Here is a 13,549-nt window from a genome sequence, read left to right as displayed (position 1 = left end):
CTGAACCGTTCATTTAAATGAGTAGTCCATTGTAGATGTATATGTTTGAAAATTCGGTGAAGTTTTAAGTCCTAGGGGCATACATCATGAGCTCCTAGCTCAGCTTTACACACAACATTTACTACCTGGGGCAGAAATCCCCTGAATCAAAGAGCACTTGCCCTTACTATTGAGAGAAAAGAGCCGAACAGCTCTCCGTTATTCACGACAGGCTTTACATTATTCTTGCCATCAAGGCATCATTTACAAAATGAAACAGGGGTATCTTGTACCCAATCTACTGGGCCTTAGCCGAAAAGGAACAGGTTAGTTAAGTGGCCCAAAATACCAAATGAATGGAGACGAATAATTGCACTCCTGAATGAAACTGCTTAAAACCTAAAAGGCACTAGGCCGATTAAACAGGGGCTATTCCCAAACTATAGAGGTGACTCGTGTAGGGAGAAATTAAAACATTAAGGAACAGAAACTCAGTTACAAGACGTAATCACCTCAAATCAATATGAAGGGGAGCTCAAGAGGGTGAAACACTCTTTATTCCCGAAGTACAGTTACAAGTTTAAGTTTTACACAAGCCGGCCGGATTTACATTTTGAAAGATAGATTACATTTGTAGAAAGGTTTCGGACCTTCCCCGCGGATTAAACTGCTGAGCTAGCAAGAAATAAAGATGTTAAATGGCCATTACCTTATCGCTGAGCTGTTGCCGGAAGAAAGAGGCGCTTCCTGCCTCCTGCTACATTTCCATACAATAAGGTAGATGTTGATCGAGTGGCGAAGAGATATGAAAATCAGCAGTTTTATACCCTCGAGACCTTTCATGAATTAAACCCGACACACCCCCTGCCTTTATTGGTGGATGGAAAAGTTACATACAAAATCGAAGAAGAAACACAGCATTGGTTGAAAATTAATTAAAGAATTTAGAGATTGGTTGGATTCAAAACTGTCGGAAAAGGAGATAAATATTGCCAACCCAGAAAATGAATGAACGAAATATAGCAAACAAACTTATAAATACCAAATTTCTTCCAAAAGTTCTTTCACGTCGCACCAGGGTGCATGATCATAGTTTTTCAGCAGTGACATCTTCTAGAGAAAGTCCAACTTCTTGCTAGGTAGCAAACAAAACAAGTCGAAATTGACACAGTTCAGAAATTTTCAAAATTACAGAATTTACTGTGGTGACCTCTTCTGAGGAAGGATCAAATTAGGTGAAAGCATAGTTCACAGTTTCTCCAGTAGAGGAGTATTTTTAGGCGCAAAATTTAAACTTGCGGCGTAGGGGTGTACCTCCCGGTACATGCCTTCCCCCCCCCCCAAATGTGCTTCCAGAAGAATTTAGCCGGAAGTTATTTTCTAGGAAAATTGCCAAGTCTTTTGTGTTGATTATTGAAATTAGTTGAAGAAGAATTTAGAAGAGAAAAGCCGAAGTTTAAGTCTACCTTTAGAGTTTCTTTTTTAGTAGAATTTAAAAAACTTCAACACTTGAAAGGAATATTTCTTTGGTCCACCAAAGGTTGATTTTGAAGGCAAAAGATGTTAAATGAAGATTTAAGGTGTCCATGTAGCAGTAGAAATCCATTACATGCCGATTAATTTTGACGGCCAGCACTGCTGCCGCTGCCGATATTCAGTCAAGGTCGGCCGGACCCCTCAAGTACCCTCAGATACACCTCTCCCGCTACTATGAGAGGGGTAGTCGTACTGCACGCCGCAGATGAGAGGTGCAGTTTAAGTCCCCAGATGAGTTGGTGGAAGGGGCGCCGCCCAACAGCCAGTGCCGGGAGATGGACTCCGGCGCGCCGTACCCAAATAGACATCACGGGAGTGGAGTGGGCCCATACCCCACCACGGTGGCGGTAAGGCGATGAACGGCTGCGGGGCACAGAAACATTAAAATCTTTGCGGCAGAAAGATGTTGTTGGAGACAATATATTTTAGGGTACGATCTTGTTGTTGAGGCTGAGGGGCCAGCGGCGTGAACTTTTTTCTTTTAAAGCCACCGGTATGGTTTAGCAGGAGACGGGAGCTTGGTAATGGCCGGAACAGAAAGGACAACAGAATAATCGGAAGGAAAGGTCTTACAATTAACACATAGTCCCAGTGAAATTAATCCAAGGGCAGAAGGCCTTAAGATGAGACAAAGATATAACCCACTAAGCTCTTACAAAGATGTTAATGATTAAGTTAGCCAGGTTATTACACAGGTTTCACCTGCGATAGGTGAACATTAAATATCCTCTCGGTGGCTGGATTACTCACTAACAAGGTAACAGGAGTCAAAAAAACTAAAATAACGCACGGCCCATGAAATCTGGGGGCAAGCTTGCCCGCGGGAACAAAGTTTTTTACCATTACATTATCTCCTACTTTCAAATTGGCGGGCCTCCGTCCACGATCATATCTTTCCCTAACCATTCATGGGAACCTTAAGATTGTCCTTAGCCTTCTTCCATAGATCTCTAACGTTATCTGGATCTATTGTCTCCGGTAGAATATCACTAAGAGACCACAGGTTAGAGAGCGGCGTGTTGGGTACAAACTTAAACATCAATGAAGCTGGAGTAAATTTATGGGATTCATGAACCGCCGAATTCAAAGCGAAGGCTAACCAATGCAGGGATGTGACCCACCTCGAATGATCATCATGATGACAGGCAATAAGAGCCGAACTCAGATTACGATTGACCCGTTCAGCCAGAGATGGTTGAGGATAGTATGCAGAGGTTGTTACATGTGAGATAGATAGATCAAAACAGAATTTGCGGAAAAGATTGGAGGTGAAGGCTTTAGCATTATCAGAAACAATATACTGACACGGACCAAAAGAAGCAAAGATGGAATTTAAACAAGAAATGGTGGACTGAGCGGTAGCCAGCTTAGTTGGAAAGAGCCAGGAAAATCTTGTGAAACCATCTGCACACACAAGGATGAATTTATTGGCGTTCCCCTTTGATTGGGGAAGGATCCCACGTAATCGATGTAAAGACGTTCCATGGGGCGCGACGCTTGATGAGACGACAATAGACCTAGCTTAGTGGACATGGTGGGTTTACTAAGCAAGCAAGATTTACAAGCCTTCACCAATTCTCGAATTTCACCGTCCATACCTTTCCAGATGAACATTTCACGGATCTTTTCTCGGGTTTTGAAGATGCCTAAATGCCACCCTAATGGGGTCTCATGGTAATACTTGAAGATCATAGGTACGAGAACAGCTGGAACCACAACTTTCATCTTCTTATCATGCCTCGACGGGCAACATAAAACACCATTCCGCAATACATAAGAGACGACATGTTCCCCAGAAGATAGGGTTTCCATAATAGGGTCCAGCGTCGGATCCTCACGTTGATATTTTTCAATATATCTAAACAACATGGGGGCATCTATTAGAATGGCATTTACACCAGGAGATATGGACACGGGAAATAAAGGACTGTTCTCCTGTTCAGAGGTCTCTACATCATTGGAAAACATACGGCTTATAAGGTCCGCCACAACATTTTCAGACCCTCTTATGTGCCTAACATCAAACTGGAAGGCAGAAATTCTGATGGCCCAGCGGGCTATACGACCCGTACGACGTGGCCTAGCTAAGACCCAACTTAAGCTTGATTATCGGTCTCCAAGTCAAACTTGACATGTTCCAGATACAGGCGAGTCTTTCCTAGCGCAAATAAGACTGCCAACCCTTCGAGTTCATATATGGAATACTAGGCTTCTTGAGCCGATAAAGTCCTAGATGCATAGGCGATGGGTCGCCTTCCTAGTTCAGTCTCTCGAAGAAGGACTGCAGCCACTGCATACGACGATGCGTCGGTCTGGACGATGAATTTCCTCGAGGAATCAGGCATCGCAAGGACAGGGTCATAATAAAGAGCTAATCTGAGGTCTTCGAAAGCGGCTTGTTCAGAAGGTCCCCCACACCAAATTTGACGCCTTTCCTACGAAGTAAATTCAAGGGCGCCGCTCTGTTAGGAATAAATTTCCTGAAGAAATTCACCATGCCAATGAATCGGGCAATACCTTTGATGTCCTTAGGAGGTTTAAAATCACGGATGGCCTGAGTTCTAGAATGATATCAATCGAGACGCCATCGGGCGAGACGATATGCCCTAGCAATGACATAGAAGGCTTAGCGAAGGCTACCTTAGATAACTTCACCGTTAACCCAGCCTTACGAAGGCGATTAAGGACCTCTTTTAGATGATCTAGATGTTCTTCAAAGGTCTCAGAAAATACGACATCAACGAGGTAATGGTACAAGTATTCAAACTTGATGTCGGAGAAGACCCTACCTAGCAGTCCCGTGGGGAGCCCGAAAGGCACGTGGTTGTACTCATACAAGTTCCAATCCGTGGCAAAAGCTGTTAGATGTTTTGATTCCTCGGCAAGAGGGATCTGGTTGTACGCCTGATTAAGATCTAAGATGGTGAAGAACTTAGCTTTTCGAAACCATGAAAAACTAGAATGAAGGTCGGTAAGGGGCACAGATTGTAACACCACCTTCCGATTTAAATCCCTATAGTCAATCACAGGCCTAAAGCCCCCTTGGGGTTTCGGGAATAATAAAATAGGTGATGAATATGCCGACTTAAGAGGGCCGAATAAAACAGTCTTTCAACATGTTATCTATGATCTCCTTCAGAACCTTCATTTTAGGCGGAGATAACCTATAAGGTGGAAATCTAACAGGGACTGAATCCGTAACCTCAATCTTGTATTCGATGAGGTCAGTAACGCCAAGAGTATCAGAGAAAACATCTGGAAACGACTGACGCAACTTAGGTAAACTCTCAGCCTGCTCCTCAGGTCTAAGGTCTAACAACATCTCATCCTGGGTAGGCGAAACAGATGAACATGACACAGAGCTACGTTTCAGTAAAGGAATTTTGAAATTACTCGCAAATTTGAAAGTGCACGACTTGCTCTGAATGTCGAGCACTAGACCAGAAAAGGACATGAAATCAGCTCCCAATATAATGGGGCAAGACAAAGGCTTAGCCACAAACAGTTTTACTCTCCAAGTGAATTTCAAAATGCGAATTTTGACATATAGGGAACCTAAAATTTCTAATGGAGAACGGTTGGCCGAAACGCATTGAACCGAATACGAACAATAGTCAGAAAATTTACATGCATACTTTAATTTAGAGTACTATTCAGCCGAAATAATGGAACATACACTCCCGGAATCTAATAGAGCAGTAACAGGTTCATTATTCAATTCAATTTTGAGAAATGGTACAGGTGCGGGGGAATCCGCCGCTATCCTAAGACATTCTTTGGGGCCTTCAGATGATAGATTAGAAGACTGACACTTCCCTGAGATTTCGCCGGATTTAACCGGGGCTGAGCCTTGAAAAGATGAATCTGCCGACTCAGCCGAAGCCACTACTCACTTTTGATTCTTGGTGGGAGTTGCACCAGAAGCTGAGCAGGAGGGGGTGCTATTAGCATTAGGGCAATTCTTGGCAATATGCGAAAATGCGCCACATTTAAAACAGCGTTGGGATGACCCTGCTCCATTCCTTGTTCCGCTAGATTTAACCAAAGGACACTTGTTCCGGATATGATCTGTCGACCCACAGGCATAACATTTGCGGGCTGTGATAGTTCGGCGAGGTGGAGGCCGAAACGGACTGGACGGCGGAGGGGGCTCCTTCGCGACACGTAACGTGTCGGCATATCTAACACCTTCGGCTGAGACAGCCATAGCCTCTAACTCGGCAAACGTTTGCGGACGCGACGCAAAGCACAAATATGACCAATAGGATGGTGAAATTCCTTTCACAATGGCCTGCACAATTTGATCTTCTGGGAAATGAAGAGCAAACACCCTAGTATAAAATTTGATATCCTGGATGAAGTCGGCAAGATTTTCGTCTAGTCGTTGTACTCGGTAATAGTACTTCTGTACTAATGAAGACATGGCTCGAGCCGGTATGAAAATGGCTAAAGGATGAGCGTGGAAATCTTCTATGGAAGATTGTTCAGCGATGTCTCTAATAATTTTGTCCGAGAGGACACCTATGGAATAGGATAAATCATTTGAGAATTTGCGACGCAGAGAGGGAAAACACTAGAGCATCGTCCTTGAATTCAACTAGGAATCTTAAAAATGAAATTACATCATTGATGGAGTTGATTGAGAATTTCGAAATCCGCCTAAGTAACAAGGCCAAGGGATGAGGCAAACTACTAAAACCAGGCGACACAATAGTTAACTGCCTAGGGGGTGAAGGAGGCTCGGACGCAGCGTTATTCAAAAAGAAGGGAGGAATAGAGGGACGACGACCAGGCTCGGTTTATAATGGGGCAGATGTTTGTTGGACTCCTACGGATTTCCTACTTTCTTCCCCTTTGGAAGACTCTTCCTCGCTAGCGATGTTTACCATAGGGGGCTGGTCGAGTTTGGGAGCCGCCGCCCCAGTTAACAATTGATTAACCGTACTGGACATTTTGGAAAAGTTTTCAACAAGACCACGTGCCTTCTTCCCCTGAATGTCACTTAACTTAAGAGACAATAGATCACTAACTCTATTATAAAAATGGTACAGTCTAGCTTGTACACGTTTAAGTTGATTAGGAGATGGATCACCTACTTCAAAAAAACTAACTACAGATGCTAGCTCAGTAGTATTGTCAGTGATCGTGGAGAGAGAGTCGTCAATTTCTTTCTCTCCCGAAGTTGGGATGGTAATTGGCAAATTAAGGGAATCCTTAAGCTTGTTGTGTCTACCGCAACCGTGCCTCCAGATTGAACATTTCTACCGGCTAATTCGTAAATCAATTCCATCTTGCGCAAATAGCCAGGATGGAGGACATCGCGAGGGCCGGACATGACAGAAAATTTACATCGGAAAAATTCCAGCAACTGAGAAAATTGTTAGAGTTCGAATCACAATCAATGTTTAGCCATCAAAAGGGGCTTAATTGAGACCCATTCAACCACGCTCTGTTACCACTCGTTCCGGGGTTACTCTGTGGAACAGCAGAGGTGAAAGAAGGTGCGGGCGGTGAATGGGTCTAAATACACAATCAAAGTTAATTAAAAACTTGAACAAAGGTTATATTTTTGAAAGTGATAAGATTTAACACAACAATAATATATCAGGTAGAATGACAAATTAGAAGCAAGACTAGAAGGATCCCAATTTTACGGATTTTTACACACTTGGACTACCAGCCCCAAATTTTACAATTTCTGGGTTTTAAGCCCTAGGGGCATACATCATGAGCTCCTAGCTCAGCTTTACACACAACAATTTACTACCTGGGGCAAAAGTCCCCTGAATCAAAGAGCACTTGCCCTTACTATTGAGAGAAAAGAGCCGAACAGCTCTCCGTTATTCACGACAGGCTTTACATTATTCTTGCCATCAAGGCATCATTTACAAAATGAAACAGGGGTATCTTGTACCAAATCTACTGGGCCTTAGCCGAAAAAGAACATGTTAGTTAAATGGCCCAAAATACCAAATGAATGGAGGCGAATACTTGCACTCCTGAATGAAATTGCTTAAAACCTCAGAGGCACTAGGCCGATTAAACAGGGGCTATTCCCAAACTATAGAGGTGACACGTGTAGGGAGAAATTAAAACATTATGGAACAGAAACTCAGTTACAAGAAGTAATCACCTCAAATCAATATGAAGGGGAGCTTAAGAGGGTGAAACACTCTTTATTCCCGAAGTACAGTTACAAGTTTAAGTTTTACACAAGCCGGCCGGATTTACATTTTGAAAGATAGATTACATTTGTAGAAAGGTTTCGGACCTTCCCCGCGGATTAAACTGCTGAGCTAGCAAGAAATAAAGATGTTAAATGGCCATTACCTTATCGCTGAGCTGTTGCCGGAAGAAAGAGGCGCTTCCCGCCTCCTGCTACATTTCCATACAATAAGGTAGATGTTGATCGAGTGGCGAAGAGATATGAAAATCAGCAGTTTTATACCCTCGAGACCTTTCATGAATTAAACCCGACACACCCCCTGCCTTTATTGGTGGATGGAAAAGTTACATACAAAATCGAAGAAGAAACACAGCATTGGTTGAAAATTAATTAAAGTATTTAGAGATCGGTTGGATTCAAAACTGTCGGAAAAGGAGATAAATATTGCCAACCCAGAAAATGAATCAACGAAATATAGCAAAGAACAAACTTATAAATACCAAATTTCTTCCAAAAGTTCTTTCACGTCGCACCAGTGTGCATGATCATAGTTTTTCAGCAGTGACATATTTTAGAGAAAGTCCAAACTTCTTGCTAGGTAGCAAACAAAACAAGTCGAAATTGACACAGTTCAGAAATCTTCAAAATTAGAGAATGTACTGTGGTGACCTCTTCTGAGGAAAGTTCAAATTAGGTGAAAGCATAGTTCACAGTTTCTCCAGTAGAGGAGTATTTTTAGGCGCAAAATTTAAACTTGCGGCGTAGGGGTGTACCTCCCGGTACAATTTAAATTGCTAAAATGTACATAATCATTAAATTACTGAACGAGAAGTTAGAACACCGGTGGTCTCTTGTCACAGAATGGATGAAAATTAAATCGGTACGGCATTTTGAACTGTGATTCATTTCCTGTGAAAATAGAGATTTGCAACTGAAATGCAATTTTTAAAACTCCCTTTAAAAATCGTGAATTCTATTACATTTCCGCTAAGCCTTCGCGAAGCACTGGTTGCAGATCCAATGTAGCCCGTCTAGGACGATGCCACAGCATGTTTTACAAGGTTGTCAAGTCTAACTTTACAAGACCACGGCAGCGAAAAGACCGTTGGTCTGGATTGTTGAGGTCCGGTTAGTAACCGTTGTGCTAGGGGGGAGGGGGAAAGAGAGTCTGAGGTGCGTAAGCTCCCAGGTTAACAAGCCTCTAGCATACCCTCGAACGTCTTGCTAAATTGTGACAAAACTAAGGTTATGGGCGCATGACACGAAAATTTCAAATTACGCGGTTTTTAATTTTCAACGAGGGTAGCGGCCTCGTGGGCACACATGATACAGGATCTATTGCAGGCTACAGAAAATTGTCTCATGACAGCTGACTCGGCTGACCAAAGCCGGCGAATAGAAACAAATAATATGTTCACAAATCTGAGATTTATAGTGCCTCCGTTTTCATTCTTCTATATAAGTAAGAATACTGCTAGGGCCAGCTTGGTGAGTCCTTGGCAAGCAAAAAGGATGGATCTCTCCTCTACGCTACCCCGGTATCGTTTCACGTCTTTTTATTATATTTTTCACCCAGTGAACTCGACACGATACTGCCAAATTATAACTGAAAATCCTTGAGGACATATTTCCATGTAAATTACGAATTCCCTTGTTCCTACTTTAAAGTTTTGTACTTCTAGAAACATCATCTCTAATAGTCTTTTTTATGAAACAAATGCATGATATATACTAAGCATTATTGCCAATAGCCCAACTGTACAAATTTAAGATACAGGGACAATGTAATTTGTCAATTTTATTATTTTTCAGTTCAAATGTGAGAAAAATATCACATAGATCAACTTAGAAATACTGCGATGCATCTGATACGAGTACAGAAATATGTATGTATGCAACCTTTCTACCAATCGACTTTGGGCAGCGACCAACAACCATTTTCTTCAGACCTATGCACTGCAAAGTTGGGATCTAATATGTCCCTGCATAATCCGGAGCATCTTCAAATTTCAACAAGCTGCCGGGAGCAATCACCAAGTTGGAGAAGAGTGGCATGTCCCTGGAGGAGCCATTCAGGATTGTGGAAGAAGTCAGGGGAAGTTTTGACCGAACCTCTGGGAAGGCAGCCGCTGTCAGCGAAATAAAACCGGATGAAGTGACTTCATTGAAGTTTCGTCCAGTCACTTCATGTGATGTTGAGAGATCTTTCTCTCAGTACAAAATATTATGCATGAGAGAACAAGATTGTTATCGGAAAACATTGAAAAGTTGCTTATGAATGTCTTTTACAGTAATTGATTGTGTTATTAAATTATAAGTAATTTTTTGTTGCCTATTGTACATGTTAGTGCCTATTTATATGCCTATTTTGGCTAATTTACGAGCCTATATGCCTGCCTATTTTAACTGTTTTAGTGCCTATAATTCTCGTCTCTAATAATTACTAATAAAATAACTGAATTACAACAATTCTAAGCCACGTTTAGATGAATCCTAATTATAATAGTTTAACTGAAACAACAATTATACTTAAGACTATTAACCTGTGGAACATATGTGACCGTAAATTTTCACTGACTGTGTACATAACATTTAATTTGATGTTACCTACTTAGTTTATGAAAGAGACAAAAAGTTGAAAGGTATGAATGTAGTTAACAGTCAAAGAACAGTGGCAAGTTCAAGTCTAACCGAAGATAATGAAACATAACTATGGCTAATTGGTTTTTTTGGATGATTAGTGTGGTTTCTCTATCACCAAAGAACCGTTTTACTATATGTTTTACATCACACCGACACAGATAGGTCTGTTATTTTAAAAATGTTACTAAAGTTTATTAAGATCAACCTATTCAATGCAACTGAGTACTTGACGTTAAGATTTACATCTTGCTATATTGATTTGACGGGACATGTTTCGCCCGTTATATGGGTATCATCAGCCGTACACTTACGCCTAAAATACAAAGATCAGGGCCCTGATTGCTTTGGTCAAAATATAACATAGAAGAATGTATTATAAAATATGTGAACTTGTTAGACTTCTTAAATGACAATTTACAATTAAAACTTGTTGAAAAATGTTTGCGGGAAAAATTAATAATGTTGGTGTGATTTTACACTGATAAATTAAAACTTATTATAAAATAGCAAACTAATCCTACAGCTAAAATTGAGGTCTTAATTTACAGTATCAAAGTAAGAGTAAAATCTGGTTAATGGCAACTCAATTTGAAATAGTAAAAAAGGTTAAAATGAACCTCAAATAGCTTAATTATTTAGGAGGACATTGAAACTTTCTTGTTGAAAGCTTGTAATGTTAAAATATATTATGATGCTGTGCAGAGTTATTGGAACTATTAATAGCGTAGTTTGTGAAGTGAGTCCACAGTCTTCATGTTTTTGTTACAGAAGTAATGAAAAGTTGACAACTAAGTTTTGCCGTGTAAGTCTGTACTAGCTAGAGTGATTCTTTTATCTTGCTTTTGTTGGCTGTGGCTTGAAATGTAGAAATAACTATTGAGGGATGTTTGGTGAAGAATCTGTAATGAAAAGTGTAGAAAGATTTAAAGATTAGAGAAAAATGGCCATGTTTGACGGAATGTTATGTATTCATTTACTTACCCTCTCATTTTTTGTGGTGTGAACTGGTTGCCTTTGTGGTGTCAGAACGAGTGACATTTGCATTTCTTGTTTTGTATCTATGTGGAATTGAGGGAGGGGTGTGTGGTGGAGGAGAGGAGATGGGCGGAGAGTTAAGCTTACGCGCTGTTGGCCGTGGATGATTAGCAGGGGTGCGCATGGAGGGAGTTACCATTAAGGGGAATGTGGGAACTTTATTGGAAGTAAGTTTAAGATTTTTAAGAATTTTGTTTAAATTTATATTTAAAGATTGTAATAAATTGGGTCAAATCTCGTATAAGGGATTTTTTTACTTCAACTGGATCATTGAGATTTAGGTTTTTGTTTTAGTGTTAATCTAGATATATGTAAATGTTTTCTAAATTGTTCATTAATTTCCTTTGCCCACTATTTTAATGATTGTAAGGTCCTGCTCGACAGTTGTTAAATGATGACCTTCATATGAGAACTCATGGCTGAGAAGTTGTTGTGTCTATTGGAATTGTAGTGCACCTGATATCTAGTAAAGAAGCTCCGGCCTGTTTGTATGATGTACGAAGTTTCACATTGCGTGCACTTGAGTATGCCTGAACTTGAGTAGCTGCTACTGTTTGTGTTGAGTGTGTTATAATTAAAAGACAGGTTACGGTTGGTTTTTGTTGTCTTAAAGGCAATGTTGATATTGTGTTTTTAGGGGGTTTGTTACTTGGTAAATGCCTGGATTATAGTAGGTAAATGTGGCGAACTTAGATTTTTTAGGTTTATCTGGGACGAGGTTTGTTGCTAGTTTATATTTGATCTTGTTAACTATACAGTTAAATATTTACATTTTAAAAACCGTTAAATTTTCCTAAATTCTTAATACAATTGATTTCTGCTTTTAGGTTCTTAGGTGATAAAGGGATCTTTAGGGCTCTGTAAATTAAACAGTAAAAAGGTGGCCTCTTTGTAGGAGTAAGGTTGTATTGATTAAGTTTTAACTGTTAGTGGGGTGTGGGTAGGTTTTCTGAAAATTTAGAAATCAAATGTGTTCTTGTCGCGTGTTACATTGAAGTCTAAAAAGCTGATGGATCCGGTGGCCTCGTCCTCCTTGGTGAACTTAATATTTTGATCCAGGGTGTTTAAAAATCTAAAACAATACATTAAAAAGTAAGTTTATATTTTAAAAACTGAGTGGTCACTTTTACCAAGCTTTACATGCAACTTCGGAGAATAATCATGTTGCTTGCAAGAGGAACGTCTACTTTCATCATGGTGCACATTACAAGGGATATTTCTTCCGGACTGTGCTATTAAAAGGGGAGATCCCATCACACCCTAAATGGTGCTAACAGGACCAATCGTGAGATGTAGCCAGCCAGGACTGACTCAACTTCCATCTCAAAATTTAAGTACCTCTTGTAAATATTAATTTCCTTTTCAGAAGAACTTCATTCTTGAAATAGTAGTTTCTAGTATTTTGTGTTATTACAGATTCTTATTACTTCTGATCTACTAATGCTGTTGGTAAATTTTCTGAATGACTGAAATATTTCTATGAGTTGAAATGTGTTGATATTGTAAGTGTTCAATTATTTCAATTTCTTTCACAGCGTAGTGCGCTAATATTCGAGCGTTAAAAATCATACACCAATTTGTTTAACATAGAACTTAAAAGACTATGTGGGATGGACACTGTTACTGCACATATCGCATCAACAATTATATTTAAGTAATTATATCATTTATTTGTGTTTTAACTTAACAATATTGTAGTATTTCATTTATATAATATATTTATTGATTAAGTTGTGTATAGAGGGCAGCACCTCGCTTTCGGGACTGTTTTCTGGTGCGAGTGACTGGCTAGGGACGCAAAAGAGCGACAGACAAGCCGCGAGTAACATGTGGAGACAACAGTCTCATGAAATTATGTAATTGCACAACAGTGCTAACATTTTAAGTGCAGCCAAACCATTGGCACAATTTTAGTTACGTCTTTTCAAGCGTAAACAATATTTCTAGTGTTTTTCAGTGTCCGTGCTTACCTCATATGTGTGAATGTATGTGTACAGGCAGTATATACAGTAATGGTATGTTTTAGTTCACGTATAACTGAATATATCAGTGACTTGTGTTCTCTTTATTTGTTACAAATGGTATTTTCTTAAGAACACTTAAGTGGTCCTCCGAAAGTGTACTTTATTATGTGGTTATTATATGCGACCACCAGAGGTAAGGTTAGATCGTGAACACACAGTAATTTCA

At 40.2% G+C, this 13,549-nt stretch overlaps 1 protein-coding gene across 3 annotated transcripts in view; it reads right to left on the bottom strand.

Annotated features, from left to right (window-relative positions):
* Positions 1-1,671: 1,671 nt before the first annotated feature.
* Positions 1,672-13,549, bottom strand: part of LOC137503065 (uncharacterized) — a 48,545-nt gene continuing 36,667 nt past the window's right edge. For all 3 annotated transcript variants that reach the window (XM_068230491.1, XM_068230492.1, XM_068230493.1), the window contains exon 4: positions 1,672-1,878. In XM_068230491.1, the coding sequence (XP_068086592.1) occupies positions 1,735-1,878 (144 nt within the window). In that variant the 3' untranslated portion in view covers positions 1,672-1,734. The remainder of the gene's footprint in view (positions 1,879-13,549) is intronic.

This window comes from Anabrus simplex, chromosome X, assembly GCF_040414725.1.
Source record: "Anabrus simplex isolate iqAnaSimp1 chromosome X, ASM4041472v1, whole genome shotgun sequence".
Lineage (NCBI taxonomy): Eukaryota > Metazoa > Arthropoda > Insecta > Orthoptera > Tettigoniidae > Anabrus > Anabrus simplex.
This window is presented reverse-complemented; position numbering and strand designations above follow the sequence as displayed.